Here is a 22296-nt window from a genome sequence, read left to right as displayed (position 1 = left end):
AATAAATATGTTTAGGAAAGTAGATATATTTTGTTACTTAGAAATAAAGAGTTTCCTAATAAAATATAAGTATTAAATATTTTGCAAAAAAGGACTCGATCAATATTTATCTTTATTTTTAATGATGTGGCATCTTCTCCTTCACCGCCGGTGTATAGCATCTATACACCGGCGGTGCATCAAATATTAATCCAATTATTAATGAAATTTTAGGGTGCCAATCACTACTAGTGACTTGCATTAGATGTAACACAAAAGTGAATGCAATAAGTTTTCACCCCAAAATGGGTGGTTGAGTGGGTGTAGAATAACTAACATTCTCTAATACATAAGTGTCACGATATTGATTATTGTCAACACTCACCCTGATGAGCCAGCCACACATGATTTTTCTATTTATTACAAGAGAGTGAAGTGGAGTTTATCTATTGCACATCATCGGATAGTGACAAATCCATTTTAAATTTTTTTTTGAAAGTTTTACTTAATGGAACAGATATTGGTACAGGTTGAGACTGTAATTTTTTTATTTATTTTTTATTTTTTTTAAATTATTAATACTCTTGATATGAAATTGGACAATATTCAGATGCAATAACATCATAGCACTTCAAACTTGGTTGGATGTGGCCTGGTTTTCTTTTAAAAATGTTAGAAGAATGAGGCTTTATGACCATTCCATTGCTGTTGTCCGCAAATCATGATATTGATTATCTTATTATGAATCAATAAGCACAGAGTTTTGCAGGCTGCATAAATGCATTGTTTAGTGGTCATATAGTTTGACTATCTCAAACATTAGCACATGGATGTGCCTTCACGTAGTCAAGTGTGACCATTCTTTTAAATGTTCAAGAATTAATAATTACAAAAGTATACTTATAAGGTGTGAATAAGATTACGTGATTTTTTTTCTAACGTAATTAAAACTTTAGGTTTGAGCCCTACAAAGTACATGCGTATAGTTCACCCATTTGTTGCTATTCCTGCTAGGTCCAGGAATAGTGCTAAGCGAGGGCATCACTATGCCCCTTAATGAATCGAATGGCCATTCAACCTTCGTCTGATTCCGTAATTACTTTAAAACTCATGAGTGAGAATGCAACTAACTTATAACTAAAACTTACGAGTAAGAATGCAACTATCTTAAACCTTGTGGGAGTGATTTGCTACTCTTCGAAATTCCTAAAATCAACAGGTTTGAGTCTTAAAAATGCAACTACTTTAAAACCTTTGAATGAGCGCTTTGCCATCCTTTAAAGTTCATACTCAATTCGTCAGAAAAGATTAGACATTTATAAAAACAACACCACACTAGTAAACACAAGATGCTTAAATCCATTTTTTTTATTGTTTGGATCATAACATTACTCCATTTTGATAGCATCAAACAAGACAAATTACAGGCTTACAGGCCAGAGATGTTTATATTTGTTATACATACAGGACAATATGGTGTATGGAGATAGTAAACAATTTCCTCAAATGAATAAAAAAAAAATGTCACAAGCAATGACTCCTTACAAACCAGGCCTGGACTGCTCTTTATTGTTGTGTGATAGACCCTGAACTGGTAGTCAGCGATAATACGCCATGTGTCTAGTCGAGCGAAAGGGAGAAGCATCAAACGGGGAAGATGTCTTAACTGCACTTGGATTATTGCTGGCTTTCTTTTTCTCAATCGGGGTCTCAGACCGAAGCCAGGTCTCCACCACCGAGAGCAAATTGGGTTTAGTCTTCAGCTCGGCAAGTTCTGATAACTTCTCAGACCTCTTCAAAACACCATCTTGAACGTAGACTAGATCTGTCGCCCATGTCTCTAATCCATCAAATATATGCGTTGCATACACTACCGTAGCACCTCTCTGTTGTCAACGAATTGATCAAAGAAAATATTCAAACAGACTCAATTTCTTATGACAGTATCACGCATCAGAAGTAATGTGTGGTTTACCACAAAACGTTTTCATTTTGCTTAGCAAGATTAGGATCACGCATTTGGTAAAGTCACGTGGAAAAACAAAATCCAAAACCTATTTGTAGCTACTAGATCTGTCATAGTCATGGATGCAGTGGCTCGGCTTAGTTCATATGTACACAAACAACAGTCGGTATTAAAAAAACAAGAGAGCAATTAAATACCTGCTCGCATTCTTCCTTAAAAAAATCAAGTAAATCCATCCTTGCAACAACATCTAGGTCAACTGTAACCTCATCTAGCAAAAGAACCTGTGCAAAAAACAATACTCAAATGGACCACATAACTTTTATAAAACAATATGTTGATACAATGTTCACATGAGATGACAACAGAGCGAAATTAGGAAACTGTCTAGTGTTAATCACAACATGAGCACGGAAAAAGAGAGTTACATGCAATGACTCACATCAAGGTTCTCAGAATCTGAACCTTCTTTTCAATCAAATTAATATCTTTATTTGGTTAAATGGATGAGGCTTGCCTGAATCCTAACCCGTTTATAAACAAATCTTGAAAATAAAAAAAGAACAAGTAATAAGATGAACATGGCATTACAATGAATGCATTTGCCAATATTATAATGTATATATTATAATATAAAGGGCATCTTCAAAGTTAGGAGTACATAACTTTCAAACTCATGTCTCGCACATTGACATAGACAAACAAGAAAGCAACAAACATGGGACGGGATTTACCTTGTAGGGATGAAGAAGGCCCATACAGATCTGCACTCTACGCCGCTGACCATCAGAGACCTTGTGCATCCGCCATTGGAGATCAATATCTAGCAGTTCAATCAGCTTCTCTCGCCTAATAGGATCAACTCCATCAACTAGATCCACAACAAGGAACGAGAAAATGAGCTAAGTGGCTGGTCATACACAGCAGTACAGAAAAACAGATTGATGTACATTAAAAGAAACAATAGCTAAAATCTACATCCTGAAAAATGAAAATACTAGATTGAACTCAGATTTGTGGATTTCATATCCTTTCTCCTGACTAAAAAGTTAAGGCAATAATGAATTTCAAATCCCAATCTTATTAACATGGTGATTAATGCAATCGCTGTGAGATTTCCAAGGACAGGACAGTTCAAAGTACTCAACACATTGTACGGAGTAATATATTAACTTTTTTTTTAATGGAATCTTTGAAACTCAAAATTAGCCAGGAATTTGGATCATGAACAGCACAACCGTGCATTTGAATTCATTGCAACTTAACTTCATGGTGGCGAACAATTACAGTGAGTTTCTCAATAGTCATTACATAATCACTTGTAACACAGCCAAACTTTTTATGTCCACTTTTTGTGATTCCATAAGTCTCATAGAAGCCATATAAAGATGAACAAAGAGAAAAAGCATAGAAGATTTAGTTCACCTCCAAATATCATATGCTCAGCTGAGAAGTCTCCCTGGAGTGGGATTTCCCCCTGAAAATTGACAAAAAAGAAACAACCTTTATGCTACCAAGGAAGATCAGACAGCCAGTACATACATACATCAGTTGTCACCTCAAACATAGGGGGCAATCCAACTAAATTGGTCAGGCTGTTGACTTGGCCGACTCTTAGCAGAAGCGGCCTATTTGGTAGGTGGTTTGAGCCAGTCAACTCCTAGGCTGGTCCGCTAGGGTCACAAGCGGGCCTAGTGCATTTTTTTTTTTTTTTTTAGTACTACCGACATAACTACTTTCTTCTTCTTTCTTTTTTTTTTTTTGTTTTTTTTTTTTTTTTACATAACTACTTTCTCAACCTACTGAATCACAAAGAGTCAATATCGCACAACCTCCCATATGAGAGTGGGACCGGTGCTACTAGACCACAGGGTTTAGCCGGCTAGTGCACTTATAAAAATAAAAAAAATTAAATAAAAAAAAAAACCTCAAACATTAAAGAACATTGAACAAAGAAACAGCAGAATTGACTTACAGCAGAGCCAGCATTTTTGCTCCAAGATTCTCCAAGATAAGCTAGGTCACCACTGCAGACAAGGTGTGTGTCATGGAAAGCTGAAAAATTTAGCACCCGCACAACATCTTTCCCACCCACCATATGCTTCCCCGCCAAAATTCTGAGCAGAGTCGTCTTCCCTTTAAGAAGAAAAAAAAAAACGACATTTTTGAGAAATTGAAAGCGCTGAAGGTCTAGAACGGGTAAATGGGCATACCGGATCCATTGGCGCCGACGAGCAGACATCGAGATCCGGGAGAAGCCTTGAGGCTGAAGTCGAAGAACAAGGGCGTTTGGAAATCGTACCCGAATTGCATGCCACTCACTTGTATACTCTTTGATTCTGCCGCCATGTTCTCCCCTTTTCCGTCGGCCTCCGGTGCTCCGGTATTCGATCAATGGGGTTTCCGGTGGCGTGTTATAAAGCAGCCTACGAAGTAAAGTCTCCAATCACCTCAATCGACCTCTTCCAGGAATCCAGGGACTGAATGCTTACACGTCTACTGAGCAATGGGGTTGTCGGCGAAAATTATAAACTCAACAGGGTTTGAATTAGTAATAGTTTAAAACTCGGCCCTTCACTGTAAAAGGAAATAAGTTTTGTACCCTCGAATAGATTTTTTTTTTTTTTTTAAATAAATCTCATAACTATGACTCTATGAGATTTCGGATCATTCATTCTTTTTAAAAAATTAGTTTTTCACAATGCTCAATATTTATTTTAAATAAGTATATCAATACAGGATTATATCAGAGATGTTCATGCATATGTAATTAAATGTTCAATTTGTTTATTTAAATCGATAATTCAAAGTATATGAATACAAGATAATATATGAAAGATTGATTATAATTGTCACTAAAATATATGTTTGTAATTTTATAAAAACCATAGTCAAAATACTTAGTCTAAAAACGATAGTATAAATAAATACTACTTTTGGTAATAAAAATGTATACATTTTAAAGCATATTAATAAATAAATACGATTTACCTTTAAAGTAAACAACTGCGATATAGTCCATAAAATATTACTGAGTAGTTTCTCGCTTCAATTTATTGGGTTATTTAAATGTCTTCTTTGCTAACAAATCCTCCCTAAGTAGTTAATATGATTGGTTTTAATTTTTTTTAAAATTTTTTCTATGTTATTAATAGAATACTTGGTAAATAAATATATAACATTATTTTGTATTATAACATTGATACAGAATATTTAATTACAAGATAGTGTAAAACGAAAATAATGAATAATGTAGTGAAATATAATTAATTAATGAATTTGAATTGAATGTAATGAATTTTTGCATTGTAAAAAACAAAGACAATATAAGTAATGAAATTATATATCTTTTTAAAATTTTTTGATAATGAATAATTTTTATTGTAAAAAATAAAGTCTATATATCTGATAACGTAAAATCATCTATGTATATAATGTGTATATGAAAGTGGTATGAATAATGAAGAAAAGGTCCATCAAGTAGCTCTGAATTCACATCTTTTATTGAATTAACCTTGAACAATTTAGAGACATGAGCATGGCTTCTTGAGTCTTTTGTTAGAGAGAGAAAGTGTGAAGATGGGCCAAAAGTCCCTATCATGAAGGACCCAAGTCTTTTTTATAGGGCTAATAACCGTACGATGGACATACATATAGTACGCGTATGGTGGTATACTCGGGGTATATTCCCTATCAATAACTAATGAAATTATATCTCTTTTTAAATTTGTCCATAATGAATAATTTTTGTTACTGAAGTTAAAAGTTAACGGAATGTGAGGTTATTTAAGGGAATAAAATAATATAATAGAAGACAAAGAAGGAAAATCATAAAAGACTACTAAAATCAAAATAATATGAACTATTCGTTTAAGTAAATAATTACAATATCATTTTATCTTCCCGTTATAACCCTAACATTATTGACTCTTATGATGGAGATGTAGATTTGGTTATATGACCTTTAAATTCTTGTTGCATTTAATTTTCTAGACTATTTTCAGTTACAAGTGACTTATTTTAAAGGATAAAATTGTCATTTTATTACTTTATATGCCATCTTTCTTGTCTTGTTTATTATTCATTTATCAAACTAATTCTTAATTATTTGTTGATTTTCTTGAGTAATTTTTAAGTATTTTAAATTTAATCTGTTGTATTATTTTCTAAATATATACATTTTATATACAAATACTAAACTTACTATTATTAAAAATTAAATAAAAATAATTTTAATAGAACACATTAACTGAATCAAATATATAAAATGAGATAGAGGAAATATTTTTTTCTTAAATTGTTCGAGAATGGAAATGAAAATGACAATTTTACCTTTTAAAATAAATTATTTGTCTGAAAGTTAATCACCTAGAAAATTAAATCAAAGAGATCAAATTGTGATAATAATTTAAAAATTATAGAATCAAATATAACAAAAATTAATAATATAGGACTAAATATAGAATGGTTTTATAATTGTGGGGTAAAAGCTGAAAAAGCTTCCCTGGTATATTTTGCAATTGTCTATTTATCCTGTCAGCTCTTTTACGAAGGTGTTCTAAAACCCTACTTAGGTTTTAAACCTCTGCTGCTCTGCATCCACGGCTTAGGAAGAAGGAGACTAATAAGGTGAGCTACTAGCTCTAGGGTTTTTGTCCTGGTTTCGGTGTATGGAAGAGAGAAACAGCAAAACCAAGTAAAAAAGATCAAAGTTTTTTGTTAATTCCCATCTGGGTTTTGCTGTTTCTCCGTTTCTATTCGTCTGTATAGTGCTTATTTAGTTATTTTGCGTGTGTTGAAGTCAGGTTTGTATTCATAAAGTTTACATTTTTTTTTTCTTTCTAATTATTTTTCAGCTCTTGCTCTTGCCAGACAACTAGCAAACATGTATCTCCATTTTTACATAAACGAAAAGGGCGACAAAGTTTATACGACCAAGGTAAGATGATTAGTATTTTCTTCCTGTTCATTGTGCAATTGCCTTTTTCGTATGTTTTTTTTTTTGTTTTCCTGTTAATTGCATCCTTTTATTGTCTTAAATATGTGACCTTTCTTGAATTTCTTAGATATTGTGTTGTAAAACTGTCCTTCTGATCTTAAATATGTGAACTTTTTTGAATTTCTTAGATATTCTGTTGTAAACCTGTCCTTTGAGTTTTTTGAGTTGCAAGGGAAACCCACAACTATTACTCATTTTGAACTTGTAACATTGTGGTTACCAAATTGACCTGACCAACTTGGCTAGCCCTATCCTTCCGGCTTTTATTCTTTGTGGGCTTGAACTTACACAAAAGTTATGTAAAACTTTGAAGAATTAGGGGACGCGAAGCATTCTTTGTACACTTCATTGGATTTAACATGAAGGGATTGTTATCATTCTCTCCTTGTCCATTTTTTTTAAAAATGTAAAAGAACTGTGGTACACACTAATAATACCGGTATTTAGTACTATGAATAATTATTTTCCCATGTGGGGGATGGAATTACCAATCCCAGGGCCTTTAGATGTGTGACTTAGGGTCCTAATCAATGGTGTGATTGTTCATTTTGAACCAGGATTATAATGTTTCTGGCTTTTGAGCAGAAAGTCAAAGTTTTGTAATACATATATATATGAGTAGTTTCTTTCTCTGTTCCATGGACTTGTAGTTCTCTCCTCTAGGTTCCTTGAAGCTCTAATTGGATTTGTTTGCAGTTTGCACTCAAGATGAGATATTTTCACTTCTGAAAACATAGCTGATTGTGATAGTTGATAAGTTCTGATTTTTTGTATATCACCAAAGTGCTATTTTCACCAATGAACTGTAAAAGGATTTTTTTTTTTGTCTGAATTAAATCAAAATTTTTTGGTTGGCAATTGAGTTAATGCCAAAACCCTTATGGCTTTACCATATTGCAAATGAAAGTTACAAAAATTAAAGCTACATGTAACTTGAATATAAAAATGTAAGCACATCTGTCTTCTTGTGCGGGCTGGCTGAAACCTCTTTAATACTGATGCCTTTGTTCTTTCCTTTTGTTAGCAATTTTATTTGTCTGTAATGACTTTCACTTCTTGAACACCTCGGATGCCTATTTCCAACCATGTGTTCAGGTTGCCTGACATTATTGCTTTTTTTTTTTTTTTGGAACTTTCAGAAAGAATCACCAGTAGGATTGGCTACACAATCTGCTCATCCAGGTATTTCTTCAAACCCTACCACTGGTCCACCCCCAATACTTTCCCATTATGTGCTAGTGTTTCTAGTTTCCAAGGAGATCTTAAAACTAAAATTCCAGTTTAATGGCTTGTATTGGTGGCAACTTAGAGATTCTAATGCACCAATGAACTATTGAGATAATGGAGATGTATTTTCCATTTATTAATAAAGTATTATCTATGAGATGGCCCGACATAGTCATTGGAAGATTGTTAGGTTGTATAGGATTTTCTGTGGCGTTGGTAAAAGCAGAGGTGCATTCATGATTCATGGAATGGTGTACAATTCCCACTCTAAAATTTTTTGATATCCTTTATGTGCTATGCAATCTTTTTTTAAAATTTCTACTCTACATTTGTCGTTTGGCACCCCCTCACATTTTAAAAATAGGCAGAATAGGATATTGGAAAAACATATTGTTTTTGGAAGGAGGTGAAATATAGTTGAAATAACTCAATTTTGAGTTCCAACGCCCTGCACACTCTTATATGTTCATCTGTGTGCAGTGTTGGAAAGTGAAAACTTTGAGGGTACAAACATTTGTTCTTTTGGTCTGTTAATGGCACATAAGCATAGCAAGGCAAGCATCACTTATATAACTTATGTATTTGAACTTCTATGAATTTGTGCAGCTCGGTTCTCTCCTGATGACAAATACTCAAGGCAGAGAGTTCTCCTTAAGAAGCGTTTTGGTTTGCTGCCCACTCAGAAGCCACCTCCGAAGTATTGATTGTTCCAACTCTATCGAGGTTTTACCTAGTTGTAATGCTCTTTGGTTTGACTTTGCAATAGAGGGTGTGGATCATCAAATGTTGTTGCTTAAGCTTTTCATTACGCGTAGAATGTACGACGGTTGAGAATTGACTCCAACTATTTTATGCCTTGTAAAAGAACATCCGAGGCTCCTCTTAATTGCTTTCTTGGTGGATTTATGTGTTGTAATATCGGATTCATATGAATATATCTTCAGATGTTTCCCATTTTACATTTAAGCATTGCAGCATGTGGAATGGTGTCACTGCTTCTCCCAATTTTGAAATTATTTTACTTGGAATTATATTTTGCCTCATAAATGAGGGAGCAATGCAAAAAAGGTTGTGCTTGTAAAGAAGATTATGGTATTCCATATTTCCACCACCTTTTTGGTTTATTCTGTAGAGGTGAAGTGAGCAAAAAGGTTGTGTTTGTAAATTGATAATATTAGCTGAGTGTTTGGTAAATGGTAAATTAGCTGGTAGCTGATAGCTGTTTGGTATAATTTCTTTCTTCAAAAGACTAATTGAAAAAGCTGCTTTGAGTAGCCTTTTGAAATTTAGTATTTTGGAGTTATAAAAAACTTATTAACTAAACACTTATATTGATTTTTTAACCAAGTCAAACAACTAATAATGGTTAAATAGGTCAAAATTGACTGATAGACCAATTATTTACCAAACAGGGCCATTGTCTTTAATATGACCCATATGATTATTTACTGACTAGAATCACAGTGAAATTTCTAGAACAATTTTTTAGTACTACTAACTCTGTTACAATGTAATATTTCATTATTTATAGTATCTGCCTTCCATGGTTCACAATGCATTGTGGACCATGGGTCATCTACTAACTCTGTTACAATGTAATATTTCATTATTTATAGTATCTGCCTTCCATGGTTCACAATGCATTGTGGACCATGGGTCATGGTTGATACTGCAGTTGTGTTGAACTGATACTACAGTTGTATTATAGGGAACTGCAGTTGCGCAGAACAGAGAGTTGTGTTAAACTGATACTACACTTGTATTAAAGGGAACTTTGCAGTTGCGCAGAACAGAGGCCGTGTCATCCGTTGCGCAGAACAGAGGCCGTGTCATCCATTTGAAACTGCAGTTGTGTTGAACGGATACTGTAGTTATATTGAAAGGATACTGCAGTTGTGTTGAAAAGATACTGCAATTGTGTTGAACGGATGAATGACCTCTGTTCCGTGCAACTGCAGTTTCCTTTCAACACAACTGCAGTATCCGTTCAACACAACTGCAATATCAGCTATGATCATGGTCCACAATATAATTCGCGCTAGACCACAAGATCATTCACATTAATCGAAGAGTTTGAAACTTGTTGTTAACACATTTTCTTGGACATTGGTTTGGAAAGGAACAAAAAGAAAATTCCAGCGTGTCAAATCCTCATTGCTTGGTTAGATGTGGTAATACGTCAGAGAAGGGCGCAGGTGGAATCCAAATTTCCGATTCAGTCGGGGTCTTGTCACTCTGGCTGGACTTGGTAGTCTTCTCTCCCAAAAGTACGAAGCTCTTCGACGATCTCCTTTGCAATTGTGCTTCCATCTCAATCCATTTATTAAATTGAAATTTGAATTTGCACTTGTTTCTCTTCCAACCTGTCTTTTAACTATGTTTTTGCTTACAGGAATGGCGATAAAATTAGGATTTGTCATTGTAATAGCATTAACAATCGTGTCGATCTGCGGAGCTGCGATCTTCAGGCCGATCTCCGACTCTCATCGATCCGCTGCATTAGAGCTCTTTACTCCCTCCGACGGATCTTATGGGAGGTTAGTTAAATTAAATGCTTACTATTCTGTGTGAATGGGTGAGCGGAGTTATCAGACTACTTAGTTTGGATGCTAAGCTCTTTAAAGTTGATTTATGCATTTTATTTGTCTTCAGCCTAGAAGAAACCTATGAGGCTTTGAGAACGTTTGATGTCCTCGGGATTGATAAAAAGGCTGACATAAAGGCTTCCACCTGTAAGTCAGTTGTTGACATTCTATCGACTCCTTCTTCGCACTTAAAGGATTTGTTTCAAGCATTGAGAGTTAATGGAATATTAAAGTGTGAGCTGAATGATGGGGTTATTGCAGTAAGTTTCATGCTTGATGAATTGACATGATGTACTGAAATTCAGCTTCTTTTCATTATTTTTTCAATGCATGATATTCTATAGTTTCTTTAATCATCTTTTATTTTTCACTATATAAAGCGCACTGCCTCAAGACTCAAAGAAGGTGTAAATAGCGCCAAATCACTTCTTGACTTCTACTATTCAATAGGAGGTTTGGTGCTTATCAAGGTAATAGATAATTGATATGCTGGATTTACCTAAATGATACTCCCAAGCCAAAAAAAAAAAAAAACTGGAACTGAGTTTGGACTCCGACTGCTTTTAATCATTTTTTTACCTTGTAGGATCTGAGTTCTGAAATTGATGTTCATCTCAAAGATGCTAAAGGAGTTTTCCATTCAATCAAGGTTATATTCAATATCTACTGCTTATTTGATATAACTTCCCATTCAACGGATATTCTGTGTTTGTGACGCCTCAATGACATTGTTTGTTATTTGTAGGCTCTCAGCCAAAGTGATGGAAGGTGGCGTTATAATTCCAATAATCCTGAGTCTAGCTATTATGCTGCAGGTAATATAGTTTTTACTGCTATTCTACTGTTTGTTAGCCATCATTATATATAAAAAATGTTGCATTCTGTTACTAAAGTTGATGTATTTCCTCCATGAATTCTTAGTTGCTAATTGATTTTGTTGTGATCTATTTATTATTTACCCAATTAATTTTTTTTTAGCAGGAATAGCGCTTGAGACGCTTGCTGGTGTTGTTTCATTAGCATCTTCCAAGATTGAGTATTCTCTGGTAAGTTGAATAACACCCCACAACCCCGGCTCTTCATGAATTGCTGTGTTTGGTGGATATTATTCTTTCTAATCTGCACTGATATGCTCTCATGGCAGATTGATATGTTGAAAAATGATGTATCAAAGCTTTTTGATGGCATTGAGAGATATGGTATGCATTTTTATGGCTTTTGTTGTTATCAAGATATTACCTATGGAGTAACAGATATCTTCAGAATATATTTGCATTTGTAATTCCATGTCCTTTGACAATGATTTAGAAGGTTTAGAGTCTATTCATTTGTTAATGGTTTAGATGTTTCTATGTAATTGTGTTGGAATTTTATAATAATAATAATTCTATTAGTTGCTTGGTTTGCTTTGCTCTGCTCTTCTTTTGTTTTTGTTTTTTTTGTTTTTTTTTTAAAGAATGCAATGTGTCTAATGATCTAAAGTGAGAAATCAGTTTTATACTTTTAAAATTTGTTTTAGCTTCTTGATATTGGTTATTTGCAGCATAAAAACACAATTAAGTACAAGAACAACATTCTTACAAAATTTGGCATTGTTTTCATATTGCAGATGATGGAGCCTATTATTTTGATGAGAAACTTGTTGATGCACATGGGCATCAGGGTCCTCTTTCAGCTTCATCATCAATAGTCCGTGGTATCACAGCTTTAGCAACAATAACGGGTGAAAATTTAAATGTATGTCTCAGTGAAAATGGTCTTGTTCGCTGTGTGTGAGTGCATGTGTTTGTGTATTGATTTCTTGTCTGTCTATCATATTGATGCTACTTTTTATTTTACTTTTGGGTTTGCAGCTTCCAGGGGAAAAGATTTTAGGCTTAGCAAAGTTTTTCCTTGGTATTGGTATCCCTGGAAATGAAAAGGACTTGTATTACCAAATTGATGCATTGGCCTGCTTGGAAGACAATAGGTATGTGATTGAGAATTTTTTTCCCCATTTTTGAGGCTCTTCTAGCTGATCTGATTACCTATCTTTTCATTTTGTTAACATATGAGACTTTTGTTTTGGGTATAGGGTTTATATTCCTTTGATTTTGTCACTGCCAACTACGGTGCTGTCATTGACTAGAAAAGACCAACTAAAGGTGTGCCATTTAGTTTACATTCGTATCCTTTCCTTTCGGTGCTGTATACATAAAAACTTTCAAATATCTCAAAGAAATGCTTCTTTCTTTTGCTTAAGTATTATTGTTGTTGTTGTTATTTTTGCACTCTTTCCTCTTTGGTTTGCCTAGTGATTTTTGAGTGGCATGGATTTCAAGAGTATTATGACTTTCTGAAAGAATGAACTGATGGAGATTTGCTTCACATGTGAATTTGACTAGATTTGTTCTTGCAGCCTAGCTATCTGTACTGAGGATCTGTTGAGCAAGTTGCTTGCTTTTGAATTAATCGACTTGTTTAATTGGGCTTATTAGGTGCATGTTAACACTGTTTTGGGATCTACAGCACCTCCTCTGTCAGTAAGACTCAAGCAGGTTTTTGTCTCAGGTTCAAAGGATGCATCAATAGTTGATCAGGTGCTAAGAGCCTATTGTGTTTTATATCCATGACCACATATATGGCTCTTTCGTTTACATTTTAGTTATATTTGTGGCATCTTTTCATTCCTTATACTCTTTATAACTTTCTTCCCAAATGCTTCAGGACCTGAAGTTTGATCCTGAAAATAAAGTACATTTGGGTGCTCTGCCAGAAAGCATTGATGTTGGAAGTTACATTTTTAGTTTTGAGGTATGATCCCCTTCCTTGTTTCCTTTTGAGATTTGCTTCCTTCTCATTTTTATCTTTCCCCATTCTTTAGAATGATATCCATGGTTTTCTCCCTTTTCTCTCGGCCTTGTTGTGCAGATTGTTCTTCATGATCCAGAACATAAAAAAATCTATGCTACAGGTGGAAGAAGCAAATTCCCCATATACGTTACAGGAGTTGTCACAGTTGACCATGCAGAAATTACTATTCTTGACAGTGATCTTGGAAATGTGGAAACTAAAAAAAAGTATTTTGATATATTTCTTCCTCTTTCCTATTCCACATTTTGTTTCTCTCAGCATTTGCATGCAGCATTACTAAAGAATGTTCTGTTTGTTGACATTAAAATTTTCACTGGTCCAGTAGTAGCAAGAGTGTCTATGATGAAATCCTACTTGTTTTAAACCATTTACATTTGGGAATTGGGATATCATCATTTTCAGCTTTTCTTAAATATAGTTGTAGCATCTAGGTTTTTTGTACTCCGTAATTTATTTTTTCTAGTTTGCCAACTTGCACACCAAGACTTAACAAACTGAACTCACTGTTTGATATGCCAAGTTATATTATGAATTTGTTCTTGTCATGCATGGAGTCGTACCGTACTCTTTCTGTTAAATCCATTAGTATTAGCTCAGAGTTCATTGGTGCATGTATCCATGTATAGGTTTAGAAAGAAAGTTGGTAATATTTCCTCTTGCAAGGAAGTTCAGTCAATTACCTTTTGCCTTAATGCTTCCATAAAAGTTAATTAAATACTGATTTGCTTTCGTGTGTGAAATATGATGCAAAATTAGTGAGGATTAGTGTTGGAAGATATTGAGGGAGGTCGAGAGAATAGCTCTCAACTACTCAATTTGAATTTGAAATGAGTGGTGAGAGCTTGGATAACCCTTCTACTAGCATGTATAAATACCTGTCTTGACACTTCCTTTTCATCAGTTCAATACATACACAGTTCATATTCTATATACATGTTCTACAATAAGCATGTCAGTGGTCATGGGATATTTGGTTCATGGTTGTGCATTCATGCTACTTCTCTTGACTTGGTGCTCATGTGACCGTATTCATTAACATATGATTCAGGCTGAATTTTGCTGGGGAGAAATCTGTCTCTCTACAAGCAAACCACCTTCAGAAGCTGCGGCTAGATTTTCAGTTGACCACTCCTCTTGGGCATGCTTTCAAACCACACCAGGTTGGCAGCCTGGTTTATTTGTTTATTTTTCCTTAGGTTGTATTAGTAATCTAAATACTTAAATGTATGTTACTTTATGCAGGTATTCCTCAAGTTGAGACATGAGAGCAAAGTGGAACATATCTTTGTGGTGGGAAACTCTGGAAAGCAGTTTGAGCTAATACTAGTTAAGTTCTTTAAATCATTTATTTGTTAAACTTGGATCAATTTCTTTACCTTTAAAGGTATCCGCAGTTCTGCACAGTTGTCATATTACAGTTTGTAGACATTACATTTTTTTTTTCTGGCTATTTTGCTCAATCCTATCCAACAGATGCTTAATAATCTGTAATGCTCTTTCATGGAAGTAGTGATATTCTGTCATCATTTTTGGGGAATAGAAAGTTGTGCTCAGTCATGTTATTTATTCATTCATGCAGCCTTTCATCCATTCTCCATCTCTAACCTTGGGTTCTTGAATGGAATTCTGTGTTGTTAGGATTTTCTTGGACTCGTTGAGAAGCTCTTCTATCTGTCAGGCAAATATGACATTCAACTCACAATTGGTGATTCTGTTATGGTAAGCATGCTTTGATTAAAAGTTAAAATGGGCATCTTCCCCTCCCCAACCCCGGCTCTGCGGTAATTCCAGATACCACTGCTCATGAAAAAGAAACAACTATTGGAACCTTGGGCTGTGGCAAAGGCTGTATTTTGGGCAAAAAACTGAGCTGGGTATTTTATCTTCTTCAGGAAAACTCTTTCTTGAAATCCCTGGGCTATGTTGAATTAGATCTGCCAGATCCTCCTGAGAAGGCAGCCCGTCCTCCTCCACAGCCCATTGACCCTTCCTCAAGATATGGTCCCAAGGCAGAAATAGCTCACATATTCAGGGCTCCAGAGAAACAGCCTCCTAGAGAGCTTTCCCTTGCATTTCTGGCGCTTGTTCTCTTGCCCTTCTTTGGATTTTTGATTGGGGTTAGTCTTCTTTTGTATATACTCTTTATGCCTGCATGATTTTTACTTCATGTCAAAATGAATGTTTGATTGGTGTCTGGGTGATCGTGGGCTGGTTTAGAGCTCAATTCACCTATCATTAGTGGATATGTTTTTCTTTGCAATAGTTGTAACTTTGTTCATCACAGAAAAGCCTGGACCATGATTTCGATTCAAGAACACTTTATTATCTTGTTTATTTTGTCTTGACAGCTTTTACGGTTGCGGGTGAACCTGAAGAACTTCCCACATGCCCCAGTGCCTGCTACATTTGCTAGTCTTTTCCACATTGGCCTCGCAGCTGTCCTCTTACTCTATCTTCTCTTCTGGCTGAAGGTCTACCCTTTGGACTTTAATTACTTAATGTTTTCAATTCATTATTTTCTGATCAGTATGGTATTTTTCCATTACAAATTATTTCATAATTGGCTGATCAGTATGGTATTTTTCCATTACAAATTATTTCATAATTGGCTGATCAGTATGGTATTTTTCCATTACAAATTATTTCATAATTGGAGCGATCCTGAATAAGAGGTTTTTCACCTCATAATCTTCCATGGCTTGCTCAGTCGACTGAAACTTTCATGCTACTCAAATTTAATTTTGACTTGTTTTTTGCAGTTGAATTTGTTCACCACATTGAAAGCTCTTGGAATCTTGGGAATGTTTTTGATGTTTGTTGGACACAGAACCCTCTCACACTTGGCTTCAACATCAGCCAAGGTGAAATCCGCGTGACCTGCCGGAGAGTCTGTTTAGGAATGACCTAGAAAAGCATGGAAGAAACAGAGTCTATTCTTGAGTCAGTTTTGTAGGAGATGCCCACCAAATCATGTATTGACTTATGAGGATAGAATTTTTCCCACAATTAGTGCATCAGAAATTCAGGATATATCTTCTTCTACTTTTTTTTCCCTCTCTCTCTCTTTAAGTGTGGTAGTTGTTTTAAGGCCTGAGATGTTAAATTTTGAACCAACTTTTATGTTCAATATGTGTCTGTCTAGTACTCCATCTATAAACTGCTCCTTAGTGTGAGAAAGTTAGACAGTTGTAATACTGGTTTCATATGAAAATATCTTTAGATGTTTCTCATTTTTCATTTAAGCATTGCAGCATGTGGAATGGTGTCACTGCTTCTCGCAATTTTGAAATAATTTACATTGAATTATATTTTGCCTCACAAATGAGGAGCACAAAGGTTGTGCTTGCAAAGAAGATTATGGTATTCCACATTTCCACCACCTTTTTGGTTTACTTTGTAGAGGTGAAATGAGCAAAAAGGTTGTGTTTGTAAAGAAGATTTTGGTATTCCACCTTATTATGCTTTTGGTTTACTTTTTAGAGGTGAAGTAACCTTTTAGGCAAATGATGCTATGGACCATGTTCACAATTATAGAACTTTATGTTCACAAGTTTAGAACTCTATATTCACAATTTTAGATTTCAATATATAAAATTACATTATTCAATATTCACAATTTTGAACTCTATATTCACAATTTTTGTTATATAGATTCAAAAATTGTGTTATATGTAGAATATAAAGTTATGAAATTATGAATATAGAGTTCTGTAATTGTGAACATAGAATTTTAAAATTGTGAACATAAAATTTCAAAATTGTAAACATAGACCTGCGTCCCCATTACAAGGTGGATTCGGGTCCATATCATAACAACTGAACGTTTTACTAACCAATCTTGAAAACAAATACTATAACCATTTGAAACTTTAGTTTGGTTTATGTGATTGGGGATTGGATATACATATTTCATGTTTGATTTGCTTTAAACCATTCGAAGCTTCTTGTTTGATTCACTGCAAACAATTTGAACTTGTCACTTACTTGGGACTTGGGAATGTCCTATCTAATGAAGTTGAAAAAAACAAAAACAAAGAGATTGAAATGATCAAATTAACACTAAAATATAAATATTTAAAGTACCAATAAATGCTAAAATAAAAAGTGTAAGTTAGACAAACTTAGGGTACAAGACATTTATGGAGTTCCTTCGTATTTTTAATAGGAGGGATGAAGTCCCCATGAAGGAAGGAGGCAAGGGGATCTACCTTGGCTTGCCATCCTATGGGAGTTGAATTGTTTAGGTTGAATTTACTATCAGTTAGAGTCATATCTTTATGGTTATTTGCTGATTAAGTCATAGTTGACTTTCTTGTGATTCTTTGCCGGCTAGAATCATGTCCTTATGGTTATTTGTTAGCTAGAGTTATAGTGGTCATTCTTGTAATTCTTTGTTCGCTAGAGTCTTCTAAAAAACATCTTTGAATAACAACAATGTGTTTTCTCGTTAATCAAAGAGTTCGAAACTTCTTTTTAACACATTTTGTTGGACATTGGTTTGGATGCAACAAAGGGAACAAACAAAAAGAAAAATTCAGCGTGTCAAATCCTCATTTCTTGGTCAAATGTGGTAATGCATCAAAGAAGGGCGCGGTTGAAATTAGGGATAAAAGTAGGATATGTCACAAATTCACAATTAGCAAGAAGATCAGAAGTGAAAAACAAAATAGAATTGAAAATTTCAAGAGTTAGAGTTTGGTAATGCGATCACATATATAATTGGGGTTATATTTTTAGTATAAAAATATATTAGTTTTAATATATATATATATAGGGAAAGGTTCAGATACAGGGAAGAGTTCCGGTGCAGTTGTGTGATTACGCACTTTAAACATTAAAATGGCACATCTTAAGTACATAAATCACGCACTTTAAGCACTCAAACAAAGCACCTTAAGAAGGAAATTACACACCTTCAACTTTAAGTTCACTTTCAACATTGACGCGCCTTAAACATAGAAATTACACACAAAGATACGCACCTAAGCAACCGCACAACTGTACCTGAGAAGGCCAACTTCACGAAAACTCATATATATATCGTGAGATCAGATCTTGTGCATCCATTTAATAATTTAATGGTCTAGATTGATTTAAGATGTTAAGTTGAAGTGTGTGCGAATGGTAATAAAATGTGTGCGAATGGTGATTAAGTATGTGCGGATGGTGATTAAATGTGTGCAAATGGTGATTAAATGTGTGCGAACAGTGATTGATGTACAATATTTGATCTCAAAATTTTTTAATGGTCTAGATTGATTAAGATTCCAAGTTGAAGTGTGTGCGAACGGTGATTAAATGTGTGCGAACGAAGTGTGTGTGTCAATCAATCTAGACCATTAAAAAGTCTTACATAGATGCACAAGATGTGATCTCACGATCTTACTTAAGCAAGTGGTCTCACTGGAACCCTACCATATATATATATATATATATATATATATATATATATATATATATATATATATATATATATATATATATATTATTAAATTAAATATATATATCTAAAAACATAATAAGTGTGAATGAAGGTTATACCATTCATTTATGTTCATTTTTTCCGTTAAGTTCTTTTATATATTATGCTATAAAAGTTGTACATTACAATATATTAGACAAACATACCCCTACCGTTATAACTTCCGCTATCTTTTCTACTATTGTTACCATGCACATGCATCCACTATATATTTTCTTATTTTCTTCTATAATAATAATATATACGTATTATATATTGGAGTTATATGTTAGTTATTTTCTAAAATATAAATATAAAATTTATAAAAATATTTTACATTATTATTATTATTCACAATAATTTAAATATCTAAAATCTAAATAAATTTAAAATTTTAGTATAAAATATTAATATTGGGCACATATTTCTTGCGCATAAGAAAAACTAGTATAGCTAAATAAGCCGGACCTGTAAACTTGAAAACAAGACCTTGTACATATTGGCAAATTATACCGTGCACCATGGTGCACATAGCAATGTGCACCACGTACATAAACGACGTCGTTTTAAGTATTGTAAACTAACTGTCCGTGTTTTTGGAAATTACGTTTTTCGGTTCGGCCGGTGTCTATATTTATGTTAATATTCTGTGTATTCCACGTAATCATTCTGTGTATTCTAGGCAACCGTTCTGTGTATTCTAGGCAACCGTTTTGTGTATATGTTAGTAACACATGTTGTGATGTGTTTGTGCATTCGAATGTTTAGGAGGATAAATTCTGTGTATTTTGTGTCAATATTCTGTGTATTCATGTTATTAACACAGGTTGTGATGTGGTTGTGCATTCGAATGTTAGGAGGATGAATTCTGTGTATTTTGTGTCAATATTCTGTGTATTCTGAGCAAACATTATGTGTATTCTAGGCAAACGTTCTGTGTATTCTAGATAATGATTATGTGTATTATAGATAATGAATTCTCTTGAGTCATTCGCGTCCGCGTCCACTAACATCGAAACGACGTCGTTTTACGTTTGTGGTGCACATTGCTATGTACACCGTGGTGCAAGGTATAACGATTGGTACGTACATACTAGCATGGGCCTATTTACCTAAATAAGCTTAAAAAATAGCCCTATGTCTGACTTTTTACTAAATATCTGAGCTGCCCAAACTAGGCCCATAGGCCATACAAATGGGCCAAGCCCATTTTCATCCCTAGTTGGAATCCAAATTTCCGCTTCAGTCGGGGTCTCTGAAGAACAGTCAGACGTATACTAAGCGTTGCAGTCACACTGGCGCGGACTTGGTAGTCTTCTCTCCCAAAAAAGTACGAAGCTCTTCGACGATCTCCTTTGCAATTGTGCTTCCATCTCAATCCATTCTTAGAATTAAATTTGAATTGGCACTTGTTTCTCTTCCAATCTGTCTTTTAAACATGTTTTTGCTCACAGGAATGGCGATAAAATTAGGATTTGTCATTGTAATAGCGTTAACAATCGTGTCGATCTGCGGAGCTGCGATCTTCAGGCCAATCTCCGACTCTCATCGATCCGCTGCATTAGAGCTCTTTACTCTCTCCGATGGATCTTTTGGGAGGTTAGTTAAATTAAACTCTTACATTTCTGTGTGAACGGAGTTATCAGACTACTTAGTTTGGATGCTAAGCTCTTTAAAGTTGATTTCCAAAAACGGCCGCCTCATGCATTCGTCAATTTTTTAAAAGGAAATGGATGCACATGTTTGGCAAGCTCTAATTGTAGGGTCTCTACTATAAATATTACTTTATGCATTTTATTTGTCTTCAGTCTAGAAGAAACCTATGAGGCTTTGAGAACGTTTGATGCCCTCGGGATTGATAAAAAGGCTGACATAAAGGCTTCCACCTGTAAGTCAGTTGTTGACATTCTATCGACTCCTTCTTCGCACTTAAAGGATTTGTTTCAAGCATTGAGAGTTAATGGATTATTAAAGTGTGAGCTGAATGATGGGGTTATTGCAGTAAGTTTCATGCTTGATGAATTGACATGATGTACTGAAATTCAGCTTCTTTTCATTATTTTTTCAATGCATGATATTCCATAGTTTCTTTAATCATCTTTTATTTTTCACTATATATAGCGCACTGCCTCAAGACTCAAAGGTGTAAATAGCGCCAAATCACTTCTTGACTTCTACTATTCAATAGGAGGTTTGGTGCTTATCAAGGTAATAGATAATTGATATGCTGGATTTACCTAAATGATACTCCCAAGCAACAAAAAAAACATGAACTGGAACTGATTTTGGACTCCAACTGCTTTTAATAATTTATTTACCTTGTAGGATCTGAGTTCTGAAATTGATGTTCATCTCAAAGATGCTAAAGGAGTTTTCCATTCAATCAAGGTTATATTCAATATCTACTGCTTATTTGATATAACTTGCCATTTAACTGATATTCTGTGTTTGTGACGAATTATGTTGCCATTAACATATTTCATCTGAACGCCTCAATGACATTGTTTGTTATTTGTAGGCTCTCAGCCAAAGTGATGGAAGGTGGCGTTATAATTCCAATAATCCTGAGTCTAGCTATTATGCTGCAGGTAATATAGTTTTTACTGCTATTCTACAGTCTGATAGATATCATTATATAGAAAATGTTGCATTCTGTTACTAAATTTGATGTATTTCCTCCAAGAATTCTTAGTTGCTAATTGATTTTGTTGTGATTTATTAATTATTTACCCAATTAATTAATTAATTAATTATTATTTTTCTTTTGCAGGAATAGCGCTTGAGACCCTTGCTGGCGTTGTTTCATTAGCCTCTTCCAAGATTGAGTATTCTCTGGTAAGTTGAATAACACCCCACATCCCTGGCTCTTCATGAACTGCTGTGTTTGGTGGATATTATTCTTTCTAATCTGCATTGATATGCTCTCATGACAGATTGATGCGTTGAAAAATGATGTATCAAAGCTTTTTGATGGCATTGAGAGATATGGTATGCATTTTAGGGCTTTTGATGTTATCGAGATATTACCTACAGAGTAACAGATATCTTCAGAATATATTTGCATTTCTAATTCTATGTCCTTTGATAATGGTTTAGAAGCTTTAGAGTCTATTCATTTGATAATAGTTTAGTTGTTTCTATGTAATTGTTTTGGAGTTCTATAATAACAATTCTATTAGCTGCTTGGTTTGCTTTGCTCTTTTTTTTTTTTTTTTTTTTTTTTTTA

At 34.3% G+C, this 22296-nt stretch overlaps 3 protein-coding genes across 6 annotated transcripts in view; 2 read left to right on the top strand and 1 right to left on the bottom strand.

Moving 5' to 3' along the window:
* Nucleotides 1-1318: 1318 nt before the first annotated feature.
* LOC116014760 (ABC transporter I family member 19-like) lies at nt 1319-4454 on the bottom strand. The gene is made up of 6 exons (XM_031254708.1): nt 4159-4454; nt 3921-4081; nt 3371-3422; nt 2680-2816; nt 2143-2229; nt 1319-1865 (listed from the first exon to the last, which is right to left on the bottom strand). Exons 1-6 carry the CDS (start codon nt 4292-4294, stop codon nt 1578-1580), a joined length of 861 nt encoding a protein of 286 aa, XP_031110568.1. The 5' UTR covers nt 4295-4454; the 3' UTR covers nt 1319-1577.
* A 5851-nt stretch (nt 4455-10305) lies between these two features.
* On the top strand, nt 10306-16846 carry LOC116016890 (dolichyl-diphosphooligosaccharide--protein glycosyltransferase subunit 2-like). Of its 3 annotated transcripts, none has more exons than XM_031257328.1 (20): nt 10306-10438; nt 10564-10708; nt 10824-11016; nt 11137-11226; nt 11343-11405; nt 11502-11571; nt 11735-11802; nt 11901-11955; nt 12366-12493; nt 12610-12725; nt 12831-12900; nt 13234-13335; nt 13463-13549; nt 13667-13815; nt 14658-14769; nt 14852-14935; nt 15248-15328; nt 15502-15726; nt 15958-16080; nt 16369-16846. In XM_031257328.1, the coding sequence occupies exons 2-20, from the start codon at nt 10566-10568 to the stop codon at nt 16483-16485; spliced, it is 2076 nt and encodes a 691-aa protein (XP_031113188.1). In that variant the 5' UTR covers nt 10306-10438; nt 10564-10565; the 3' UTR covers nt 16486-16846. The 3 variants fall into 3 exon arrangements, with proteins under 3 accessions (XP_031113188.1, XP_031113191.1, XP_031113189.1); XM_031257331.1 differs by having other exon boundaries at nt 10322-10438; nt 11738-11802; XM_031257329.1 differs by having other exon boundaries at nt 10371-10471.
* A 3454-nt stretch (nt 16847-20300) lies between these two features.
* Nucleotides 20301-22296, top strand: part of LOC116016532 (dolichyl-diphosphooligosaccharide--protein glycosyltransferase subunit 2-like) — a 17015-nt gene continuing 15019 nt past the window's right edge. Inside the window, exons 1-8 of one of the 2 annotated variants that reach the window (XM_031256841.1) lie at nt 20301-20400; nt 20525-20669; nt 20879-21071; nt 21192-21278; nt 21396-21458; nt 21589-21658; nt 21841-21905; nt 22004-22058. In XM_031256841.1, the coding sequence (XP_031112701.1) occupies nt 20527-20669; nt 20879-21071; nt 21192-21278; nt 21396-21458; nt 21589-21658; nt 21841-21905; nt 22004-22058 (676 nt within the window). In that variant the 5' untranslated portion in view covers nt 20301-20400; nt 20525-20526. Of the gene's footprint in view, nt 20401-20423; nt 20670-20878; nt 21072-21191; nt 21279-21395; nt 21459-21588; nt 21659-21840; nt 21906-22003; nt 22059-22296 lie in introns of those variants that run through there. The other variant, XM_031256840.1, reaches the window with a different exon arrangement.

The sequence above is a fragment of the Ipomoea triloba genome, chromosome 4 (genome assembly GCF_003576645.1).
Source record: "Ipomoea triloba cultivar NCNSP0323 chromosome 4, ASM357664v1".
Classification (NCBI taxonomy): domain Eukaryota; kingdom Viridiplantae; phylum Streptophyta; class Magnoliopsida; order Solanales; family Convolvulaceae; genus Ipomoea; species Ipomoea triloba.
This window is presented reverse-complemented; position numbering and strand designations above follow the sequence as displayed.

Bases quoted from the DNA above. Each gene is read 5' to 3' on its own strand.
- LOC116014760 (XM_031254708.1), bottom strand. From the start codon at position 4,294: ATGGCGGCAGAATCAAAGAGTATACAAGTGAGTGGCATGCAATTCGGG. The intron at 4,082-4,158 runs GTATGCCCATTT...TTCTTCTTAAAG, and splicing joins CGTCGGCGCCAATGGATCCG to GGAAGACGACTCTGCTCAGA. The intron at 1,866-2,142 runs GTATTTAATTGC...CGTTGACAACAG, and splicing joins TTAAGGAAGAATGCGAGCAG to AGAGGTGCTACGGTAGTGTA.
- LOC116016890 (XM_031257328.1), top strand. From the start codon at position 10,566: ATGGCGATAAAATTAGGATTTGTCATTGTAATAGCATTAACAATCGTG. The intron at 12,494-12,609 runs GTATGTCTCAGT...TTGGGTTTGCAG, and splicing joins TAACGGGTGAAAATTTAAAT to CTTCCAGGGGAAAAGATTTT. The intron at 15,329-15,501 runs GTAAGCATGCTT...TATCTTCTTCAG, and splicing joins CAATTGGTGATTCTGTTATG to GAAAACTCTTTCTTGAAATC.